The sequence below is a fragment of the Corvus brachyrhynchos genome, unplaced genomic scaffold (genome assembly GCF_000691975.1).
Source record: "Corvus brachyrhynchos isolate BGI_N302 unplaced genomic scaffold, ASM69197v1 scaffold115, whole genome shotgun sequence".
NCBI classification, from domain to species: Eukaryota; Metazoa; Chordata; class Aves; order Passeriformes; family Corvidae; genus Corvus; species Corvus brachyrhynchos.
Genome location: NW_008239553.1, coordinates 13,836,355 through 13,861,123, shown reverse-complemented (window position 1 = coordinate 13,861,123; position 24,769 = coordinate 13,836,355). Strand labels below are relative to the sequence as shown.

The window sequence follows — 24,769 nt, the reverse complement described above, 5'->3', positions numbered from 1 at the left end:
ACTTTCATTTCATTGTCTCATACATGTTGAGAAAAAAATATCAAGATTTTTAATGCTCAGTAGTTAGTTATCTTTGGTTATTTTTTAATGTCCTTCTATGTACTTACCTGAAGTGCTTTTTATTTACCATAGGCAATATTTCTAAGGCAGACTGTAGCAGTTCCAGTACTCAGGTTGACATGCAGAGCTAATATTAACTATATTAATTCCTCTAAATATTAGGCAATAAACAGACTTTTCTTGCAAACAACAAGTGATTATGCAGTAGTATTTTTTGACTGGCATGTGCCAAGTTAAGGGCAAAGAGCCATGAATTTTGGGCTATATTCAAATTTTCCCAGAACCCTCAGTGAGGATGAGTAGAGCTCTGCAGTGATACAGCAATCATCAACAGTAGTGGTACAGCAGAGCAACGTGTCAGCCAAGGGAGACAGGCCAAACTAAAATGCTAAGGCCAGAGTCAATGGTAAAACTCCCATTGTTTATTAAAGCCAGGTTTTAATCCTTGACTTGCATTGGAAAAGCTCCTGTCTTGACAAAACTGCCGTCCATATTGCCACACCTGCTGCTGCAGGATGAGAGCAGAGTGTGGAAGCAGAAGCTCAAGATGGACTGGGTTGTGCTGAAATGCCTTAGTGCTACAGGTGCAGAGTGTTGGGAGTTTGCAACCAAAAAGGTGCCAGGCAACCCAAACAATTCAACCCTGCAAGTGTCTCAGGACATTCTTCTGTGGCTTAGGATGTGATCCAGGCAAAAAGGAGAGGGTTTAGTTTTACAGAAATGGAGGCCAAGAAGTTATAATACCGCTTAGTCAAGTAGTGTGCACAAAGGAGTTTTTGGAGTAAATCACCATCTCAGCGCATTATGCTTAGGCATAGGGAACCTTGGGATGCAGAACTGCTGCTAGAGAAACCCTGGTTTGCATTAACAGATGTATATTCAGGAACTGGATCTCATTTGGTATTTCTTATGGTTCCTTTTAAAAATCGTCCACTTTCTCCTCACAGAGAAGAGAAAATACATGTTTTTAAGTATTCCACCAACATACCATTATCTAGTACTGAAGGACTGTTTTGGTTTTTCATTGGGTTCGGACTTGGGGTTTTTTTAATTTTTACATGATGTTTGTTTGAATTTAACAATATTTCTTAAGGATATCTCAGAACAATAAACTGACATTGTCCTCGTAGTCTTTTCATCCTTTTTAAACAACTTCCTTCTTTGTTTAATGTGAGCTCTATTTTCCTCCCTTGTGCTAGAATAATGGGTTCTATCTTTCCTTCCTCCAAGTTTATTCTCCAGTAGTAAGATTCAGCCTTTAAATCTATTTGCACAAGCCAAATTACCCCAGGCTTTTTCTTCTTAAAAGTCCCATGACTTTGCTTTGTATTTCACATTTGTTCTTCAATAATCTAGAAACATTTATTTTACCAACACCTGTGGTGGTTAAAAACTACCATCATTACAAAAAAAACCAACCAACCAAAAAACCAAAAACCACCCCAAAACTCACTTCTGCCTAACTTTTATGTGTTGTTATAACAAGACTTGATTTTTTTTCTCCATGTTGGAGACTGGAAAACATTTTGCCCAGTCAGATTATTTGAGCAACAATCCAAGAGACACCAGTAATGACTCAAAGCTACTACTGTCTTAAACTGAGTTAAAAATGAAACTCTACAAGTGAAATATTCCATCTTGCATAAAAAGTTTCCTGGATTACTGTCTTCTGATGGCAATTCTAGCATAGAGGCTACTTTGTGAATTTTACACAGATTATTTTTTCTGTAAAAAAGATGTGCTTTTGTGAATTTTTTCCACTTCTTTTAAACATTTGCATGGATAAATTGCTGAAAGATGGACTAAAAATATTCTCAACTAATTCTTGAGGCACAGAAAGCCATTGTAGTTAATTTTTTGTTGAAGGGTTTCCATGTCTTTGGATACAATCAGCTAAAAAAAATACAATAAAGTTTTTACATGTATTCTTTTTGAAAGAAAGACGTATTTTTTTCTCAACAGCAAAAACCCATCACAAACCCTTCACTTTCCAGATATAACACAAACTTATATACAATTTAACTCTTTAAATTTATCAGTGGTATTTCATTCAACATGAGAGTTGAAAAGGACAAAACCAAGTTTGCTTTCCTCAAAGGACTTCAGAATCTGAGTCAACATTTATCCACATTCAGTAATCACAGAGATTTTGAGCAGTACCTATATGTAAGTGGGACATGAATGTTAAACTTAGCTAAAATTCATAAGGAAACTACAACTCCTACTTTGATTTTTAGATTTTCAAGATTTTCTCAATGGCACCTGTTCTTTCACTAACTTTGGAAAAACAAACACTCCATTAAATTACTTTTTATTGACACTCAAAAAAAATGCATGCTGTGGTACTTCTCCACCTCTGCCACAGAAGGACGAATTTTTTCTGGAATCTTTCTTCTGTCTGATTTCAGGCAAGCTATGTCTATCTTCTCATCTCTGTATCTCAGAAGGGCAGCTCAGGCTCCCACCACCCATTGAAGACTGTTCCTCACTCCCAAGCTGAGAAGCTCTTGAACTAGCAAGAAATGAAGTGCACTGAAACCACAGAGGAAATGGAGAAAAATAATATTTTACACACTAATTTATACACTTTTCTTTAAATACATTTTTATTAAAACATTTGCTTTTAATGACTTGTAGAAATACCACCTTGGAGCCATCAGAAGCTGGTGACTTCCTTCAAACATGTCAAAGGAAGAAAAGGTACATTCTGCTTTAGCAGAATTTTTTCTCACTTTTAAGATTAACTGGTTGGATTTAGTAAGTTACTGTGAACTTTTCAAGATTCTTCACCTTGTCCCTTTTAAAATATGCTTTAAAGAAAACTACTTTCATAAACAGACAGTAACCACAGATAAAGGTTCAGCATGCAGCAAAGGGCTGAAGTACAGGAAAACCACAAGGAGTAAACAGGTGTTACGAGATTGTGCTTTTAAGAAACTACCCACAGAGACAACAGTGAGTGCAGATGAAAGACTATTTGCAACTGAACAAGAATGAAAATACCAGGGCTGCAATAGTTTTAGGTCACCTAACAGACAGAAATAGTTTAAAGTTCACATTCAGTATAAATGAGACAATATGCCTGTGATTATGCTGGGAGGCAAGCGGCAGCACAATGCCTGAACTCTCACAGAAAGGCTGCTGAGCTGATACCAGGGTTGGCATGACTGTGACTCAGAAATTAGCCACCAGATTTGCAAGTCTTGTGTTCATAACACTGGGCGCTCTACTCTGCAAGAAGAGTGGAGCAGCATGGTTGGTATCTGTATCTGTGAAGATAGGAGGAAAACCTCTCTACCTCTGGCAATATGGAGCAACAGCATTAATAAACCTTTGCCTTTTGAGGTCTGTTACCAGCTTCTTCACCCAACAGTTCAGTTGTCACTGAAACACTCAGAATCCCTCTCTGTGAGTCTCTCTGTGTGTGAGTGAGAGACAGACTTGGAAACTGAGACTGTCGTACTCAGAGAAAGGCTACTAGCATTTCACCCCCACTTCTTTCATTTGCTAGCTGTCCCGTAAGAAAACAGCAGAGTGCACCAGCAGCTTGGTTTATTTGAAGGCTTACCCCATAGTTACTTAATACATACATTACACTTTAGGGACATTTGTACATGCCCTTTATCACAGGATTCTTAGCACATATATATTTGGATTTGTCCTTCATGGTCTCCAAACCAGTTTTTACTTAAAACTACAGGACTATATGTGGGATCTTTATAAAAAAAAGTCTTTCTCAGGTTTAACACACATGATGATTTGGGTATTCTTGGCTTTGTGGATGTTTTAAGCCAAAAAGCATCAGTTTAGGTTTTAAAATAATTTAGATGTTTGGCAAATGCTTGGTAGCTAATTTGTGCAAAAACATCCAGCAAGTTTTAACACTGATCAAATAAATGTGCTTAACAGAAAACAAATGCACTTAATAGTCCATCTTACTTCATTAATGAAATGTGCAGAATCTTGCTGTGTCTACTTGCAGGAGAGTAGGACTTACCCATGCTGCATGTCTTCTGCTCTCTACAGCCTCTCCTGTTAAGTTACTTTGATACCCAGTCCATTTTAATATACCATGAGGTTTCCCAGAAAACCAACTGCCATATTTCCATAATCCAGCTATAAAAAGAGTTGCCAAATCCATATGTACTTTTGAAAGTTAATAATAAGACAGGTATCATTGTAAGGATTTCAGAGATAAAATTACAAATTTCCGTCATTTGATATATTATTTTCATGAAGTATTTCATATTAATAAGGAACATTTGTATATATGTTTTTCTTTTGTTTGTTCATTTAACTTATATTTGGCAAAAAAAATCAGGCTGTAACAAATTTCAACATAATAAAGATCCATGGGATCAAACATGTAATAGAAAGTGACCTTCCTCTGTCACTTAAAACTCCTGCTCTTACTAGGAATCCACCTTGGGAAAGATACTGACTTTATTGTTTCTGCTGACTTTTCTTTCTGCTTTACACTTAGGCTGTTTTGTCTGGATTAGCTCTTCAGGGGTATTCCCCAAAGGAGGCAGGAGTCGCTTCTTACTGTTTCGGTTTTCTGAGAGCCACTGTGGAGGCAGCTCAAAGGGTCCAAAACCAAACTGCATGGAATACTTGTCATTTACTGTGTCAGCCTCTGTGGGCACAGCTAGGGCCACCTGAGCTGCAGAGTCTGCAATCGTCTGTGGTATAAACCTGTGAACCAAAGTCTGTCCTAGCTCTAAACTGGCGGTAGGAATTTCTTTCCGTTGAAAGTCACCAGAGCCAATGGATTTGGTCTCATTCTCATCATCTTCCGTAGGCTTGAAGATTTGTTGTTGCCCAATGTGAAACATCTCCAGAAGCTGGCTTCCTGAATGGACACTGGGCTCCAGATTATCATCTGCAATACCACCCGAGCTGACAATGTTTCTCCTGCTAAACCTTCGGTGCAGCTGTACTATTGTCCCCACTAAACACTTCCGTACTGATTTGTTAACAGTTAAAAATAATAAAGGGTTGGCTAGCAAAGAGACCTTGGGCAACCAAATAGCAGTGAGGAGCAAGAAGACTGATATATCTGAAATATTGAGTATAGTGCGGTAAATCACCAAAGTCACGTAGGGGACACTGCAGAAGATAAATATCGTAACCATAGAAAGCAGCATGACATGGAGCTCAGCTTCTCGCTGGGAGGCATATGGGATAGAAACTGTATTCTGAGGGGTCCTTAATGCAGCTATGATGACTTTTTTCTTCTGGCTGGCACTCAGCGCTCTGCGAATAAGAATCATAAAGAGAAATACCACAGCCACTGGTACAATCACAGTGGTGATATTATAGATGATGACATATATCAGGTGGCCAAGGGAGTAACTCCAAGATTCAGAGCAAGTGGACATGGCATAAATATCAGACACATTGGTCACAGCAAATACTGGAATGCTGGCCACTATTGCATGGGCCCAGATATAGATAACCAGGTCTCGGGATTTTGCATCAGATATTTTTCTTTCCAGAGGGTACAAAACAGAGTAGTATCTGTCAAAAAAAAAAAAAAAATTATTTTAATGAGCATACTGCTTAAGAGAAACCTCTCAGGAGCCATCTGAGTATAAAGCTCCAAATCCCTAACTGAGTTGCCAACTGACTACCTGTTTATGAAAGGAATAAAAAAACAAAAACAACACAAAAATCCCCCCAAAGGTCTGCCTTTTCAAGTCTGTCTGTAGAAAAAACCTGAATATTTAAATGTCAAGCTACATTTTCGGTGGTGAAAATTTCTTTCAATATATCACTTTGGCTGATGCATATGAATATTATTTTGAAAATTTCACCATTTACTTACTTGTAAACTAGACAGGACATTGCACACACTCAAAATTTCAAAAGACATGATGGAGGCACATGTCACATTCAAAGGCCAGACTCATTGTTTCAAAAGTTGCTTTATAGCAGATTTTTTCTGGATATTTGGAAAAAGCTGTTGGTCACAAATTACATGTATCCATCTATTGGAAGCACAATGGTGTTTTGCTTTGCACAAACTGTGGTTGGCAAGGCCCTGAGCAAAAGCATTGCTGAACATTGAATATTCTGTGTGCAGTTAAATAAAAAAGTGCATCTCTGACATGCACTTCAAATTTCAGACACTGATTGGCTGTTTGCTTACTAGTAGAGTACTGCTGTGGACTTTTAAGCTCACAGAGTTTTCATGACAGACCTAACTCTTCACACTTATCATTATAAGTGGTAGGAGTTTGTGTTTTTTGTGAGGCAGATCACAAGTCTTCCTGGAGAAGGGCAAATGATAATGCTGTTCCAGTGGCAACACTGGTGTGCATTACAGACAGTGATACCACATTTATCAAGACAGAGAAAGAAGAAAGAAAAATCCAGGATCATGGCAAATTTTCCCCATTACCTGTCAAGAGCAATGGCTGGAAAACTTAGGATGGTCACTGAGCAGAAGACTTTGTGCAGAAACTTGGCAATTCTGCAGAAGAGCATCGTATAGATCCACCAGCAGCAGTGTGGACTGGCACTAAGAGCAATGTCAAAAGGCACACAGACTAGGCTGGCACAGATCCCCGAGCAGGCCAAATTCTTAATGAATCGGTTTGTTACAGATTTAAGTAGCGATGTTCTGCAAGTCGACCACAGCACCATGATGTTACCTGTGAGTAGAGACAGGAAGCATAAAAAAAGGAAAACAGACAAACAAACAAACAACTATCCCCAAACCCCAATAACAATAATCTTAACATATCTGAATGTTCCCTAGTACTGCAAAGAAAAATAATTGTTTGGAGTTTGCCAGGTATCACTGATTTGCATCCTCATGCTGCTCAAACTAGGAAGTCTGTAATGGCTAGTGGCTTTATAAATCAGAAGGCCGAAAACAATCACACCCCAGCTGCCTCCTCCTGGCTTCTGGTAATAAATGTATTAGGGGATTTCAGAGGCAAACACCTAAGATAATTATCCAAACCATATTTTTAGATACTTACGTTGATTCCTGTATTAAATGGTCCATCCTGAGTATTCAAATACAGACATTGGCTAAAGTGCTTATATTTTAATAAATAGTACAGAAATCTTTTTTAAAGATAAAAATACACTAAGTAAATACAAATACAATTAAAATATAAATATAAGTATGTAGTTTTAATCTGTTTGTAAGTGGACCACAGCAGCTTGCTTTTCTTTTCATTGACATTTCAGTGGCACAGACAGGCCTGTGTAAAGCCACATACAGAAGAAATCTACCTTTACACACTCGCCCAAGACATTCTCTATGTACCTAATAACAAAACAAATGGCACAAACAGAACAGAAAAGACTTGATGCACGTAACTTCACAGAAGAATACACAGAATGCAACCCACTGTTTTGGATATGCAAGCCCTATACATTTGTTTCAAATAGTCTGAATGGATGGCAGTGAAACAGAAGTACAGAAAAAAACCAGGATTAGCTATGACAGTATTTTTCCCTTATCATTGCATTCCATCCAGATCTCAGAAAGAAATATCATATGATAGACACAAGTTCTCCATCACAAATTTCCCTATGATTCTATCTCACACAGCATCAGCCCAAGAGTAAATTAAGTGATCTGTTTTTACAGCATGGGGCCTTTCTAATGCATATCAAGATACCATAAAACTCATAGGATTTTCTCTCTCCTTTAAGAATCTGTCTTTAGAAAGATCATAGAATCAGGGAATAGTTTGGGTTGGAAGGGACCTCTAATAACATCTCATCCCAATGCCCCTGCCATGAGCAGGGACACCTTCCACTAGACCAGGTTGCTCAAAGTCTCATTTAACCTTGCCTTGAACACATCCAGGGATGAGGCATCCACAATGTCTGTAGGCAACCTGTTCCAGTGCCTCACCACTCTCACAGTAAAGAACTTCTAGCTAATATCCAATCTAAACCTGCCCTCTTTCAGCTTAAAGCCATTCCCCTTTGTTCTATGACTGTATGCCCTTGTTCAAAGTCCCTCTCCAGCTCTCTTGTAGCCCCCTTGAAGTCCTAGAAGGCTCCAATGAGGTCTCCCAGGAGCCTTTTCTTCTCCAGGCTGAACAACCCCAACTGTTTCAGCCTGTCTAGATCAAGTTCTTCAGCCCCTCTGATCTATGGAGGCAGGATTTCTGCTAACACAGCTGAGTGGGGCACACATATTCAAAATCATGTAACCTGGTCCCAGCTTTCCAACCCTGACTTCACAGACATTATTTTTCTCCTTTATTTTATTTCTCCCAAAGCTGTACTGTGCAGTACCACCAGATCAGTCAAAGCATAGCTGCCAGCATACAAATACTGCCTGACAAGACAACTCCATTTATTCTCTGTAGCTGGAGAGCATGCAAAGTAGAGTTTAGCTTCCCACCTCCAAGCAAAGTTAAACTGTTCTTACTGCAGACCATATCAACAGCCATGTTGTGGTTACTCTATATTGTTGACACTTACCAGAAGTTCTTTTGAGTTGAAGTGTAATTGATTTATGTGGCAGATTTGTTAGCGTTTTTGTAGGTTACCTACAAATAGACATAATGAGAGAAAACAGCATCTTAAGCTGCTGATTGAGATACAGAAAAGCAGCTGCAGTCCCCCAACACTTCTCTCTGTTGGCACTATCATTCTTTGCCTTGATTTCTCCTCCAATCAATAAAAACCCCCAAGTTTTTATGTGCTAAGTAGAGTTTTCCTATGGCTGTCCACGTAAAATACCAGCAATATCATATTCTTGTTCACATGGCCAATGTGTAAAAGCAAGTGGCAAGTACCAAGAACTAGCAAAAGGTCTAGTTCTGCTTGCTTCTTGATAAAACAGCACTGTTTCAACAGAAGCATACAATATTAACTTTAAAATCTACCTCACAGACCTCCTATTTTGGTCTGCAGTACTTGAATATCATTTGGGATTCAATTTTCTATATATTGTGTCAGGTGTTTTATGCAAATTCCTTTTCGATACTGACAAAATATTGAGTTACATCTCTACTATCTGATGTCTTTTAAAGAAAGGAATCATCACCTGGTTTTGGCAGGTGCTTTGGGCTTGACAAGGTATTCCTCAGGCAGTATTCAATCAGTTGTATTTAAGCTTTCTAAGTTGCTAGGAGATACTCAGTTAATCAAACCACTTGCTTTCAAAAGTATCTCCAACTCCCCAGCTATTAGAAAGCACTTCTAACAGTAATAGTATATTTTTACAATGCCCTGGAGAGGGGAGAAAACAGGCTTTTTGTGTGTGTGTTTCTGTTTGTTTGTTTGTTTGTTTTACATTAATTTAGATCTTTCATCTAGTTTCAATTGCATTGATCATAACCTTAATTGCCAAATAAGTTTCACCTGCATTAGAATTAATATAAATGAAGAATGGAAAACTCTAAGAAATCAGAAGTGTTTTCATTAATACTTCAGAAGCCTCTAGAGAACTACTGAGCTACTCTTCAGGGTCCTGCAGAGGAGCTTCATTCAAGACTCCATATTCTCAGCTGTTGAATTACTTCTACAAATTATGTCATATTGTCATTTATACATCAGAGTCACAGGGAAATGAAATTAGCTCTGGTTCTGACTGATCCTAAATGGGAAGAATGAAGTGTGTAAAAAAAAAAGTATTGGTTCAAAGATAAGGAAGAACTCGTCAAACAGAAAATAAAGTCAGAGCCTGAAAGGCAAAAAGGGATAAGCAGACAGAAGTGTCCACTTGGGACACTGGAAAATTAGTCAGGGAATATCCCTCAGGGAAACATTATTTTTTCATTCGCAACTATAAGTAATTTATCTATTAATAAACTGCTCTAATGAACCAGATACGCTTTAGTATAGACTGGTAGATCTTTCTGCTGACACCCTCAAATCAGGTATTTCCCTTCATGCATCCCAAAGCAGAGGAAAAATTACACCAGAAACTTTGCATGGTATCAAATATAAGAAGCTTTGGAACAAAACTGCAAACATTTCCCATTTCATTGTTCCTCACTTTTCCCCAGCAACTCCTTTCCATGGAAGAGGATAACACTGTTCCAGGCAACAAGGCAATTCAACAAGCAGTTGTGCTCTGAATACCAATTGTGCTATGAATCTTTTCACAATGTCTAGAGGCTCTTTTCCACTCTCCATCTATTAGTCATTCACTGATGAACCTGGGAAAAATTTATTCTCCTGAGGTTACAACTATACTGGGCTGTTGCACATCCTCACAGTGGGCAAAGCTGTCATTTTCTACCATGGGTTAGTTTCGGAAGGGTTTCTGCTGGATAACTGGTCTAGAGCTACATTACCTTGGATTCAGACTTCCTAAGGGGTTTGTACTGGTTAGCTGGGAGGCATCCAAGAAAAGCTGGAGTGAACAAGCAGCTGGAAAATACAGCACCTTGCAATTTCCGCTAAGTCAATACTGTCAGGGACATGAGCGTCATTTATAAACAATCCCATGTCACAAAGCATATCCCATATTGCCAAGTTCTACCACTAACGCAGAAAGATGAAGAGTTTTTAATTTAAAAAGGAAAAGCGTATCTTTGGTCTTCTCAGAGAGTGAGCCGTGTCTGCATAAGACCCTTACGACACCTGACATTATTTGACAACCTTCTCAGTACACAGACTGACTGAGCAGGACATAAATATCAACCTTAGAATAGAATAGCTGAAGTTGGAAGTGAGGTTCATTGACTCCCTGCTCCTCTCAAGACTGCCTACAACTAAACCCTATGATTAAGAACATCATCCAGAAACTCCCTGAACCCTGTCAGGCTTGGTGCTGTGACCACTCCTCTGGGGAGCCTGTTCCAGTGACCAATCACCCTCTCAGCGAAGCACATCTTCCTAATGTCCCATCTGAGCTTCCCCAATGCAGTTTGATTCCATTTCTTCGTGTCCCTTTGCTGGTCACCAGAGAGAGGAGATCAGCACCTCCCATTCTGCTGCTCCCCTTGAGGAAGTTGTAGGCTGCAATGAGGTCACCCCTTTGCCTTCTCTCCTCCAAGCTGAACAAACCTCAGCTGCTCCCCGTAAGGAGCTCATCTGTGCCTTTGACCATTTCTCCAAGTAAAAAAGAAGTAGGAAATATCAAAGGTAACCACTGCATGAGAAGCAGCTCTTTTCACATTAGAAACATGTTTAAAGCCTGCCACAAGCAGAGTTCATTTTATCCTGTTATTATCGTAACTATCAGCATTCAATAAATCTCCATGTACTATATACCAACTCTATTGTATGAGATTGAAAAAATGGTTGTTTCCAGTCATCCCCTACTTTTTTTTTTAATTGAGACACATCATAGATAAGGAGCCACACAGTACATTAGGTTGCATGGAAGTACACTGAGAAAGTAAATACAATGGCATGCTGTCCAGAAGTCCTTCTAGCCTTTACTGTGGTTCAAGTTTACTGAATCTACAAACAGTAACATTCTCTGACCATGAAATGTTATCAGAGTACATTAGTCTGATTCAGAGCAGCAAAAATTACTTTTGCTTCTCCTCCAATCTGTACTCCTTGAATTTCACTGCCAGACGCAATGTGTTTATGCAGGCATCAACAGCTGAGATAGTCCTGAAGTACTAGCTCTTAGCAAGAGCTTAGCTCTTCAAAGAATGTGAAAGATTCTTAAAAATACCTTTAACAAGCAGAAGTAAGATCACCATGGAAACCAGAAACAGTTATCTAAAGAAATGTATTTGCCATGCAGTCATCCAAAAAAAAAAGAATAAATACTGCTGTTTGTCGATTAATTCATGGAACTCAATCCATTAGATGGGTATGACATCCACCTTACATTTTTGTTAACTTTAATCAGTACACAATTGAATCAAAACAAAGTCTGCACTCCAGCAAAATCCTCCTCCTCACAACCTGCCATCCTCTGCTTGCTCACCTCCCTCCAGAGCAGGTTCCAGGAATTCAGCCATCCTTCCTAGCAGAGAGCCTCTGTGTACCCCACCCACGCTCCCTGCATTGTCACAGGGAAGGAGATGGCAGCCTTCTTTATGAAAAAACAAATCAGGAAGCCACAAAAAAGGCTAGAAACTAGGCTTTAGCCAATAAAATCGTTCATTAAAAACAACTAACTGAAAAAGTCACACTCTCCGTGAACATGATGAATAGGAAAAACTTCTTGTGTTGAAACACCAGATTACATTCCCAACTCTCCCAACTCTCTTTATTATTGTTTTTCAAAATATTTTGACGAAAGAGTTTTTCACAGAACTTACTCTGCCAAAAGACAAACCACATTCCAAAAAAGTGGTTAATTGGAAACATTTTTGGCAACCCGCGATAGGAAGCTATTAAATACTGTTTTTATATTAAGATGTATGTTTACCTATTCTTCTCCAGAAAGAATATGGATATATCAGGATACATTTTGGCTTACACAGCTTGAGGAAATGTGCACGTTTATCACAGAAACACAGAATGGTTGAGGCTGGAAGGGACCTCTGAAGACCATGTGGGCCAAAACCTGCTCAAGCACAGATAAATTCTCGCAATACTTGGTAATTCTTTTTATTTTAGTTTGTATGAGTGTAGCCATGAGACTGATGGAATAACCTTTATAGATGAAAGAAGACCATAAAACTAAAACAAAAAGTAAACTTCCTGAAACCAAATCCAACCTTTTCTAACATTTTAGCTACCAACTTCAAAATTCAGTGATTAAAATAACAATTGCAGTCCAGTTAAAAATAGTGGGAAAATATTTAATTTGTCATTTTGGAACATTTCTTTCAATTTCAGTTTGTACATATGTGCAACCAAATGTTTTATATCCAAAATGAAGTGTCTGCTGCAAATGAACTACCTTGGAACAAGGTTTGCTATATGCCTAACTTTCTTTTCCCTTCATAAAACAGGAGAACTCCCTAATTTAAAGTTGTTTCTCACTCCTATTCTTAGAATTCTCATTCACACATTCCTACTTTCATCGTAACTATTGATTCAGAAGTATAATTATGTAAGAGATTTATCAGGTCAAATGAAATACACAAAGCAGGAATTTGCCCAGCACAGGGTAGCTCCCTGCAGAGCATAGATTTAAATTATATTGGAAGCCCTTTCATTTAAAGTGATACTTGTCTACATGGTTTCTGTTCCCAACCATGTATAGTTACAAGGTAGGAAAAATTTTATGGAAGGAACTAGTTCATAGCAGCTTAGTCTCAGAAAGTGAACAAAGATTTTCTTGCAGGAACAGGTAAGTCACTGGCTTTTGTTGCAGCACCACTTACAGTTAGTCCAAGGCCACAACCTGCCTACATAATCCACTGGCAGCAGCTACTGTGACTTGCTCTGAAGGTGGAGCAAGGTAGAAAATATATATGAGGAAATTAAAAATTATACTTACAGAAAGCATAATTTATGTGATATGATGATATTTTTAATGTTAAAATCACTATGTGAAATTATCATTAATGTATTTCCATTTTGACTTCTATTTTACTGTTGTCCTTAGTATTTGATATGTTTATTGTCTGCAGGGAGATTCTAAAGTAACTGCATCATGCTAATGGTCTTGTATTCCCACTTGCATTTCTTTCAGATATGCTTACTTGAAGGAAGATAAAAAAGCATTGCACTGATAATCTTCCAGTTCTTCATACCCCCTGCCACTTTTTCCCACCTCACCTTTTGTATTTTCTATCCCACTAAATGGAGAGAATTTCTAGACAGGAACAATAATTTTCTCCCTTTTGATAAACTATGGTCCTTCCACAGCCATCAAGATCATTTCAGCCAATCAAGAAAATAACCAAACCCACTTATTTTGCTTCAGTACACTTGACTTGCCTGAATTCCTGGCCTCTATTTTAAAACCAATCTTCTCAAAGAACCTGAGATTCTTCAAGATCCTTGGAAGGAAAACAAGTTTAAAGAATATTGCATCTGCAACTTCAGAACCATGGATTGTTCCCATGTCAGGAAAATATGGCCACAAAGTGTAGCATTACCTTTCAAACCTAAGCTAGGAAATTGAAAAACTGAAAAAAGAATGTCCAGATGTACTGCTCTAACCATAACAGGAATATAAGTCTTTTCAAAGTTAGTAACTTTTTGAATCACAGTTCCTAAGGGACCAGCTTGTTCTACTTAGAACCAAAATATAACCAAATTTTTTAAACCAAGGATTTTACATGACCTCCATGAGAGTCCCCCATGACCTCGGGACCAATGTTTTGACCACTTCTATAGAGAAAGGAAATAGAAGGAATAGATATAGATGAGGTAAAAATATTGGATGCCCACATCATCAACATATATGAAACCATTAGGAGAAGCATGGGATCCTGAATCTCCTTTGCCAACAAAGGATCATATCTAGTGGATCCCCTGGCCACTTTATACAAGGCCTCATGCCAGTCACCCTCGGAGAGCAAATCTGATGTTATCAGTAAAACACTGCAAGGCCTGGAATGCAAGTGAAGCCAGTTATCTCTCTGAACAATCTGTCTATTCTTCAGCATCCTTGGCACAAGAGGAATAGCCACTGTCCCCTTGTTTTATAAAGCAATCACAAAAGGGCTATTTTGAACCTGTATTGTCATGAGAGGACTGTGTCAAGCAACAGGGTGATTTACTCAAGCAACCCTGACCACTGTGCTGAATCTAATTGCAAACAGCAGTCTTAACACAGGAAACAAGAGAGTTTTAAGATTTGTTTTTAAATAACACTGCTGTTTGCCTCTTTGTACCTCTTTATTTGTAGAGAGCCTGCAGTCACTTCTGTTGGTAACCTCACTATGTAAGTGCAGCCATGGCTCTTCAAATGCTCCTTTTTTGTCTGGCTTCCCACAAGCACTGCAATGCATAGGCAGGTATGTTGGTGCCACTAAAACATAAGGTCACAAAGATGTGACTTTTCACATCACAAATGCTTAATTTAGAAAGCCAGCCCTAGTCCCTAACAAGGTTCTTTTAGGAGAAACCTGCAGGACACCTGCCATCTCTGCATGACATGCCAAGGACAGATCCAGGAGGAGACTGACAGTTTTGCACTTGTGAGGTTGTGAAAAAAAAATTGTGTTTTAGAGCAACTCCAGCATTTGGCCTGGGCTTTAAGCTGCTCCACCATCAACAGCTGACAGGAGCAACTTCCCATCTTCCACACTCAACCTGATGTCCTCCTGTGCTGTGTTAAGAACCTTATTCCCTCCTGGCTTCACCCTTATATCCATACAAAATGCTACCAGACAAGAATGCAATGCAGAAATGGTCCAACGATGCATAAGCATGATATAACAGAAATTAGTTGGTGTGCCATATTGTAGTATAGTGGATATGTGAGATCTGTGCAACCTATACAACCAACTGGACAATTTTAATTTTACTTAATTACTGGGTAGCTGATTTTCCCTGGCTTGCTTATTGAGGAAAAAAATGAGAAATACACACAATTTAAAATGAATGACACTTAACAGAGCGCAAAATTTTAAAAGCCTGTGGTAATTACTAGTAGTTGGAAGACAGACTTTATCTTTTGTTTGGAAATTGAGGCTATCTTGCACTCTTGATTTAAAAAAATTCCTACCCATTTGCCCCAATTTTCATCTGCCATTACAGCTGAAATTAGGGAGTTTGTAGCTGAAAGACACCACACTAACAGCTATTTCATAAAGCAGAAATTATTTCCTGACCTACCCCACAGTCCTGCGACTTTTTTTTGCTCTATACAACTAAGAAAGATCTGACATCATTCCTGCGTTAGTTTGCCTGTGCTTCCCTTTCTCCAAGTGCCCATTTACTACAAACAAAATTTTATTTTTTGTATAGTTTTGCCATGCAACCATTCACCATGCCACCAGCTGGGCATATTTGCTCTTAATTTTTCAAACACAGATGTCTTCACACAGAAATTACATATGCCTAATACATCCTGTGCAGTGGGATTAATTTACATTATATTTAGAAACAAGCTTTTTCCCCTCCTTGCCAGCTGACTGTCATGAATGGTTCTCTCTGCTCCTCCCAGCCCTGTGAATGGACTCAAGCAATACTCACTAAGAATAAGAAAGTAGAGCTGGGACTCTGACACACATCTGATAAACCATGAGTTATACACTGAAAAAATCAGTACGACCCTAAATCAAATACTATTTAGAAAATCACATGGAAAAATATTCTATTGAGTTACCAAAGTGTGGCATTCCTCTGAAGAAATATAAATTTATGGAGCTGAATCAGATTTATTCCAACTTGTCAAAGAGAAGAGATATGTTCCCATTGGACAACTCTGGGCAGGCAAGGTGCTTCACTGTTAAGATAATAGTGGCATTTCTGGCCTGACAGAATGCAAGAAGTGAGGTTTGGTTTGACTTGGTTTGTTTTTTCTTAAAATATATAGAGGCCTGAAGTATAATTTTAGATTTTTTTGATCAAGTATTTCACTTACAAAATCAATTGTTGATTGAGACTTCACAGATTTCCTCTCCCTTTTTTTTTTACAGTCTGCCATCTGTTACAGAACTCCACTATTGGACTTCTTTATTGTCCAGTCCCAATCTGCTTTCTTTTACTCTTCTTATAACTGAATTCCCTTTTCTTTGCTCAAAATCCTCCCAGCAAGAAGCAGTTCACAGGTCCATTCTCTGTTAGACAGCACTGTTAAACCCAGAATAACACTGGGCTTAGTGAAATGGGCCTCAACTTTTAAATCTTCAAATGCCTTCACAGGAAACACTAAAAAAAATTAATATTAGTACTTAACACTTCCCTTCAATTAAAAAAAAAAGCCAGAAATTCAGTTTATTAGGACTGATGTCTTAGAATCCAGAGCAATATGCAAGTGCCCAGGATTGACTGTAGTAAAAACCAGATTAAGATACAAAAACTGGAGAAATACTGACATTTTTCTTGACCTCAAGAATAGGAATTTTTTTTTAAATTCTAGGCCTGGACACCATCTAGCGGCAAAATAGTTCTGATAGTAAGATAAGCTGTAAAACTGCCTAACAGTCACCCCAAATACACTCCTGATGTGTGGAAAGAATTTTTAACTTTTCTTTTAACCTTCCAATAATCCAGATGACTGCCATACTGGCAAAGGAAAAGAACATGGTCATTTTTGCTTTAAGTCTCCTTTTCTTCCCTAGTGTTAGAAATACAATTAGATATCCATATTTGAACATCATAAATTACTGGGCACAGCAGGAGATAATGTACCCTGAAACCTGCCATAACATTGCCAGTACTTTGCTGTGTGTTACATTGCACTACTGTGCAGCAATGCATGACATATCATGTGCTGGTGACACAAACTCCCTCTTCAATCATCCACATGCAGTATGTAATTTTAAACTTGTGTTTTGCTGATAGATGCAGCTCAACAGAATCTCTTTGCTGATATATGGAATTTTTAGGCCTCTTAGCATATTAAAATCAAACTGATTTCAACATGAAAACATGATAAAAAGCTGGAACAATGTAACATAAAATTAGTTTCTAGTTTTATTTTCTGAAACTAAAAAATTATTTCATTGTCTTCTTATATGTATATATACATGACCTGATAAGGTCTACCCTATATTAGCCATCTGCATGTAAAAATTAAATGAACCTAAGACCATGCAGCATAGAGCGAACCCTGTAAAGGACAGCAGCCTCCAGCAGAAATGAGAGTGAGGAGCCATATGTGCATGTCCTACCTCTTCCACCAAAAAGGATACACTGCACACAGGCAGTGACTTGTTTGATTGGGGCAAATCAGCAAGTGGGTGCATCAAATCACTTACAGCTTGCTGTGTTTTCCTCCACACATATACAAATACATGCTCATTAGCAAAGCTTTCCACAGTTCTTGCATCTGTTCTCTGCAGCCATCTCTAAAACATTTCTTGTTGTGAAAGAGCCAGTAAATCCACAAATAACCAAGATGTTAGCTGCTGTTTCATTGAACTCTGCTTATTAAACATTCAACCCATCTACTGCTACAAACCAAGGCATGTATTACTTATATTTCGTCTTTCGTATTTTTACATTTCTCACCCACTTTGTCCCTTTTGCTTTCCTTCAAAAACTACCATGTCACACTGGTTGGGAATACTTGGATGACACATTTACATAATTGCTCCTCTCTTGTACTGAGTCATCCACTGTCAGCAGGTGAAAAGGTTTCGTATCTCCCTATGCCACATGAAAACAAGCAAAAAGTGAAAACAAACCAGCAATTTCTCTTGACTTAAGCAGATGAAGTAGCAACAAAAACATATGCCAAATATCAATAGTGATTTCAGCTCTTCTGTTAAGGGACTAAAATGTGTCCATTAACAGATGAAAACCTTTCATGTTGTGCCTCCATTGCCTGGATGTAGTATTTTCAGTAATAACTATATAATTAGTCTTGTTACCTTAAAAACAAACATGGACATACTTTGTGCCTTCAGGGGGAATATGAAGAGGAAGATAAAGATTGCATATTTTAGTCCCTCAAAAATCACTATGACAAATCCAAAAGGTCTTCCAAGATAGCAGAGACAAAGAAAAAGCTCTCGTTTATTTAACTACAGGGGTTTTGGCATACTTCAACTTGTGACCTTACTACAAGAAAAAGTAGTGGATCCTTTCCTGAGCCATTTAGGGATTTGTCTGTGGAGACCTGCAACAGAAATACCAAGATCAGTCTGAATGAAATGCAAACAGAAGCAAATATGTGTGAAAGCATCAGCAGAAACAATAAAGCAAGAATGGTTTATTAAAAGAATGTTAAAAGAATGTCATGAATGGATACTGACAGCAATTCTTAGACCACAGTAACAATATTACATGAGATAGAGGCAGTATAAACCAGTTCTGCGTTTTTTCTTGGTCTTGGTCAATTTAAGCTGTTGCACATGAAAGACTAAATTCTTCCTTACCACAGTGGTTTTGATAATTTTCAGATGAAACCTTTCAGAAGCGATCAAAGATTTAGTTTTCCTTAACCACACGTTATTTTTGATATGGACAACATTTCAGTTTTTTCACAGAACGGTTGGAGTTGGAAGAGACCTCTGGAGATCATCCAGTCCAACCCCCTGGTAAAGCAGGTTCACCCAGAGCAGGTTGCAGAGGATCACATCCAGACAGGTTTTGAGTATCTCCAGAGAAGGAGACTCCACACACTCTTATGGCAGACTGTTCCAGTGCTCTGTCATCCTCGAAGTAAAGAAGTTTTACCACATACTCGGATGAAATTTCCTGTGTTTCAATTTGTGCCCCTTGTCCTGTCACTGGGCACCACTAAAAAGAGTCTGGCCCCATCTTCTTGACATCTGCCGTTAAGATATTTACATGCAATGATAAAACATATATCTTCAAAACATATCTTCTTGATTCATTTGTGAGGAAGATTATTTCAATCTTGAGATTACTTTTATTTCACCATTATACTCATTTGTATCAGCAATAACCGCAAAACCAATTCAATAAATACATTCACAAATACAAATGTAAGATCACTCCACAACTAAAACAACACAGTTGTATTGTTTGGATTTGGGATGTGTTTGGGTTATTATTAGTATAAGTTACTAGACATAAAACTAGCACTGGAAACAAGAAAATCCCATCGAAAACATATGATAATTGAAAAAGAAAAAAAGTGGAATTGTTAAAAAAAACCAACAAACAGTAGTGTATATGGTGAACCATGTCATGTAACAAAATTACTCACAGGTTTGTTATCAAACTGTCATTGAAGTTCCAAAAGCAAACTATCAGCATGCTTACACTAAGAATGTACTATCAAAGAATCTTAAATACAAATAAATGAATATGTATGTGCATTGTTTTGCTCATGTTAATTCAATCTCAGTAGGGCATTTTATTCAAAAAGCTTATTAAGAAAAAGGCATTCCAGAAATTCTCTTCACCTAAGAGACATTGTAACAAACCATTCAGGTGCTGAAGTGCCAATACAAGCATAAGTAATGCTTAATGAGGAGGTACTCAAAGAACAGCATAATCCACTGTCAGAGGCTACCTCAACTCTTGCTTATTTTCCAGTGGGAGACAACCCATTGTCAGTAACTGTTCAAAACAATTTGCTTCCAGATGTGTACTGGGGAAAACCACATGAGAATCACTGTGTAAACGTCAAAGGTAAGTTTAATACAAGCAAAGAGAAGACTTCACTGTGACAGCAATTTTAAATTGCCTAATTTTAATAATCTCTCATATTTTGAAAATTATATAAATACAGCAGGAAAAATAGCCACCTGTGTTCCAAAATGTCTTCAATAAGATGCTTTCATTTTAGCAAACTAGCATATGGATTTCTTTCAGATTCTGTTGAAGCACTCCCTTTCTGTTTTTTAAAAACAAGGTATTTATTACTGACAGACTGCAACATTCCAGTGCTTTCCTAGAAAAATATTCTGCACAGGAAACCATATGACAACCCTTTGCCCTGTCCTGACAACCCACTCCTATGTACAGAGAAACCTGCGAATGCTCCATATTCATGACCAATTTGGATCTTTGTGCTAACATGGTAAGAGTGACACAAGCCATAATGCTGCTTTAAAAGCTTTCATTTATGAGAATTGCATTCAGAAACAACCTCTTTTCTAAGAGCACAATAGAGGAAGACTTCATCAGTCAAGTAAAGTCTTGAAATTTAAACACTATGTGTTCTAGACTGAAAGTAAAGAAAGAAAAAACAAAAAGCCCACAGCATTTTAGTGAGAGTCTGCAATTGCCTCTGGAGCCTACTCAATAAAAATTAACTTCAGAAATTAGCACTAAACGATGCAAAAAAAAAAATCACTGCATCGGAACTCAGAGGCATTGTTAAAACCTGACTCGTTCGAGCATCGCTGGTCTGAGCTACTCGACGGAACACAGTGGAAGCTGCACACTGAGGAGAGCAAGGCATCCCAACCTGCATCCTAAAGCAGAATTTATGTGACTTCCCTGATTCCTCTAAAATTATTTTTAGTGGAGATTATTAATTTTTTTGTTCATGCCTCGCTGCTCAACAGCAATCAATCAAAAACTCCTGGTATTTCAAGGATGGAAAAGTTAATTTACCATTTCAACCTTTATTGGCAAAATATGCTAATAGGAATGGAACTGACAACTACAATGGTTAAATAAATTCTTCAGAAAGCATCTAGTGTAAGCATTAATAAAAAAAAAGTATTGAACTATTAATGTTTGATTTTTATATACATTACTGGTTATAAATTACTTATTAATAGCCTACTTAAAATAGTCTTAATCAGACAGTATAAAGCAGTAAGTATTGCCATGTGTAAATAGCCTTTCCTGAATTTAAATGGTTAGACTAAACAATGCATCCATTATTTCATATCTAATTCACAACATGTCTGAGGGTTTCGATTTTTTGCTTGTGGGTTTTTGGTTTGTGTGGTTTTTTTTTTTTTTAAAGAAAAGCGGCTCTTCCAGATCAAACACTTGGCTAGTGATTTCTACCACAGGGGTCATTACGATATGACAGCAGTCATTTAGCTTTATTTTTTGCAATGTTTTGAAACAACAGACGTATCTGCCTGGGTACAGAAAGCTCCCTTACAGGCATCAGTAGAAGGCACTACTCTCTCAAGGCTGTATGTTTTTAATGTGACCTGATAATGATATTCTGCAACGAAAATGGAAATTAAAAGTAAATTTTATATTGCCATACACTAAGAGAATTGGGGAATGAACCAATGGACTATTTTCATTTTTTGGAAATGAGCAGACTTAATTGGGAAGCATTTTTATATATCCTATTTTTGCCATCCCACTGATCCCAGGCGGCCTGATTTATGAAGTAGTTGTAAAATATTTCATAACTAGCTTTCCTTTGCTGAGATGATAGTATCTCTGTAGGAAATGCAAGATTTACATTATAAACAAACCTACTCAGAAAAGATAAAACCATCACAAAATGCAAAACTGGGACCTGAAGCCCCTTTTCATTCTTGAAGCAAGCCACTGTTGATGAATTTGGCTGTCCCAGTACTTGTCTAGAGGAACATAATCACAAAGCTACACCTTACTGCCTTCACAACCGTGCTAAGACTATGGCACAAGTCCTGACAGGAAAGCAGGACTTGCAGGTCATCTCTGATTCTCCCTGCTGTGGACAACAGAATGAAGGGGAGAAGATGGACAGTTTTCCTCTACTCTTTCAACTCTTTCATCAGGTTAATAAATCAAAGTAATGCAACCCATAAAAGAGGGACGCAGGTGTTTTTCTTTGAAATACAAAATGGGGGGGGAAAGGGAGAGGAAGAGACTGCCCCTTGTATGCCCATCACACATGGCAAGTCCAAATTCTGCTGGGAATATTAAAAGAGCATTAGCCTCCCAGAGACACAAAGTCAGAGACTGATCTGTATTATTCTGATCACCATTTTTAATTCTCTCTGCAACAAAGGACCTAAGCCAAGCTGCCAGCAGATGCTTCTTGTGTCAACAGCTCACTCCTCACATAACCTTATGTCCCCCCAGTGTGATCAGCATTGACAGACCCCAGTGATCCACTCCACAGCCTACCAGAGGAATCAGAAGGCATTGTCTGGTTAAATTCCATTTCTTTCAAACATCATATTTAGATGAATGCTGTACATTGATAGTACAATTACCAGATTACCACTACTCTGAAAATATATAAAAACTGTCATTCAATGCAGCTGGCACTGAAATTATTCCCTTCCTCTATTCTAACTTACGTTAACTGATTTTTTTTACCAATTTTACATTGCTGAGAAACAGGATAAATATTGAAAAAGAAATGTGCAGCTCTGCCTCATTGTCCACACATATAGGATAATTTTAGGGTAATTTTTTTTATTTCTGAGCATTCTCTATGACATTTAAAAGCATGAAGATTTACTAAGACTTTTCATGCTGTGTTTGTTGGCTACAAAAGACATTAGCAGATAATTTTTTTCTCTAAATACACTTTCTGCTAGGTGTTGTGTTTGGGAACACTATTAATTCAAATTACTTGTTAATTTTACACTTTCACCCTATTTGAATTGTTCATGGCTGTTTGGGCTTTTTAAAATACATTTTCAATGCCTATTACTAAAGCTATATGGAAGTGCTCTTCAGGTGAAGTCTTCACATCTTTTCAGAGGATGAAGCAGAAAAAAAAAAATCTCAAATTACCATTTCAGTACAACAAACAACAAGAATCATGGCTCTGCCAGGTAAGGAGAGGCAAAGATGGTATGGGAGGCAATCTTTTATTAAACCAGCTGCAAAAGCTGGGGGAAGAGAGAAAGAGAAGCTTTCAGGCTTAAGACACACCACTCTTGGACATGAGATTTGTTCAGTACTCTGATTTGTATTGTTTTTTACATAAGTTCTTTTTTATCTGAGTTAGCACAAACCTAGTAGGATATTTCTTACATTTACTGAAATTCAAGTCAACAAAATGCAAGATAAAGCAGATTTATGAAAAATGTGAATAAGAAGTAATCTTGAAAGCTAAGTTTTGTGACTCTAATGATGCTGTCATTGAGACAACCATTGCATTAACACTGCAGCGTGTACACAGCTCAGCTGCTCACATGGAGTAACAGTATTTAGCTTTTTTCATAGACACTTTTCAGCATATTTACCTAAGAACCTTTATGCATGTGCCTTTAAACTTGATTTTATCTATTTGGATTGTCATTACACACAGTATCACACAGCTTGCAATCAGAGCAGGTGGAAGTAACACTCCAATGTAATTGCTTTTTTTTTTGTACCAATGCAGGAACATCAAGAATTCTCTATTTTGCTTTCTGTGGACAAAACTGATTTATACTTTTGTGATCTTTAGCAAAAAAAATACCTTGAAAAACCCACAGGGGAACATACAACAATCAAACATGTTGCAGAAAACTCCCATATTCCTCATTCTGCACCTTACAAAACGGAATCTTGCATTATTTACTAGGCCAAGAGAGGTTTAGTTCTAATCACGTTAACTAAATTAAGGATAAGACACTGAAAATAAACTAACTTGATTAAAGGCAACCTCTTTTCACACTGGCAAAGTTGAAAGTTTACAAATTTACAGCTTTAACCATGTTTTCTAATGAACAAAATTTCATTTATCATGAAAAACCTATATAAATGCAGAAAGATGTTTTTCAGTACCAGAATGGCAGACCAACATTTCTCTTTTTTTAGAAGCTTCGAGGCACACCAAACTTTAGTAATCTATTGTAATAAAAAAATGTTACAAAATGAGCCCTCTCAGTACTGAAACATGCCACAAAGATTTGATTTAGCAAGAAACAACCATGAGGAGTCCAAATGCTTATTTCTTAAGCACAAATCTCATTTGTGACTTCATACTTTTGAATGCAAAGGTAAAACCAAAGCAAACTCCCATACTTTGTTGGTTACAGTTCCAAGGTCCAAGTTGGACCCATAGAGAAAAACTCAGATCTGGCAACAGCTCCTGAACTCAAATGTTACCAAAAAATACAGGCTGCTGTTCTTGTTAGCAGCAGTAAACAATTAAAATGTTGGCCAGTTATAAAGTCACATTTAGAATGTTTGAGCACTTTTTCTGTTCTATTTGGAAACATTTTGCTCTGTTAACTGATTTTCCCATAAATCTTCCTATGAAAACCTTCAAAAAAATTACCCAAGGCCTCTAGCATGAACTAGATCAACACATGCAAAAGCATATGACCTGGTATAACATCCCATAAAAGGGTGGCCAGCAGCTTTATTTACCTAAGATAGGGATTTACAGTAATAGCCGAGAACAAATCAGCAAAATGCT

At 37.7% G+C, this 24,769-nt stretch overlaps 1 protein-coding gene across 2 annotated transcripts in view; it reads right to left on the bottom strand.

Moving 5' to 3' along the window:
- Positions 1–1,128: 1,128 nt before the first annotated feature.
- The window catches only part of GPR176 (G protein-coupled receptor 176), a 36,954-nt gene continuing 13,313 nt past the window's right edge, over positions 1,129–24,769 (bottom strand). Inside the window, exons 2-4 of one of the 2 annotated variants that reach the window (XM_017742279.1) lie at positions 8,518–8,585; positions 6,464–6,716; positions 1,129–5,580 (exon numbers count right to left, since the gene is read on the bottom strand). In XM_017742279.1, coding sequence (XP_017597768.1) covers positions 4,473–5,580; positions 6,464–6,708 — 1,353 coding nt within the window. In that variant the 5' untranslated portion in view covers positions 6,709–6,716; positions 8,518–8,585 and the 3' untranslated portion in view covers positions 1,129–4,472. The remainder of the gene's footprint in view (positions 5,581–6,463; positions 6,717–8,517; positions 8,586–24,769) is intronic. The other variant, XM_008639543.2, reaches the window with a different exon arrangement.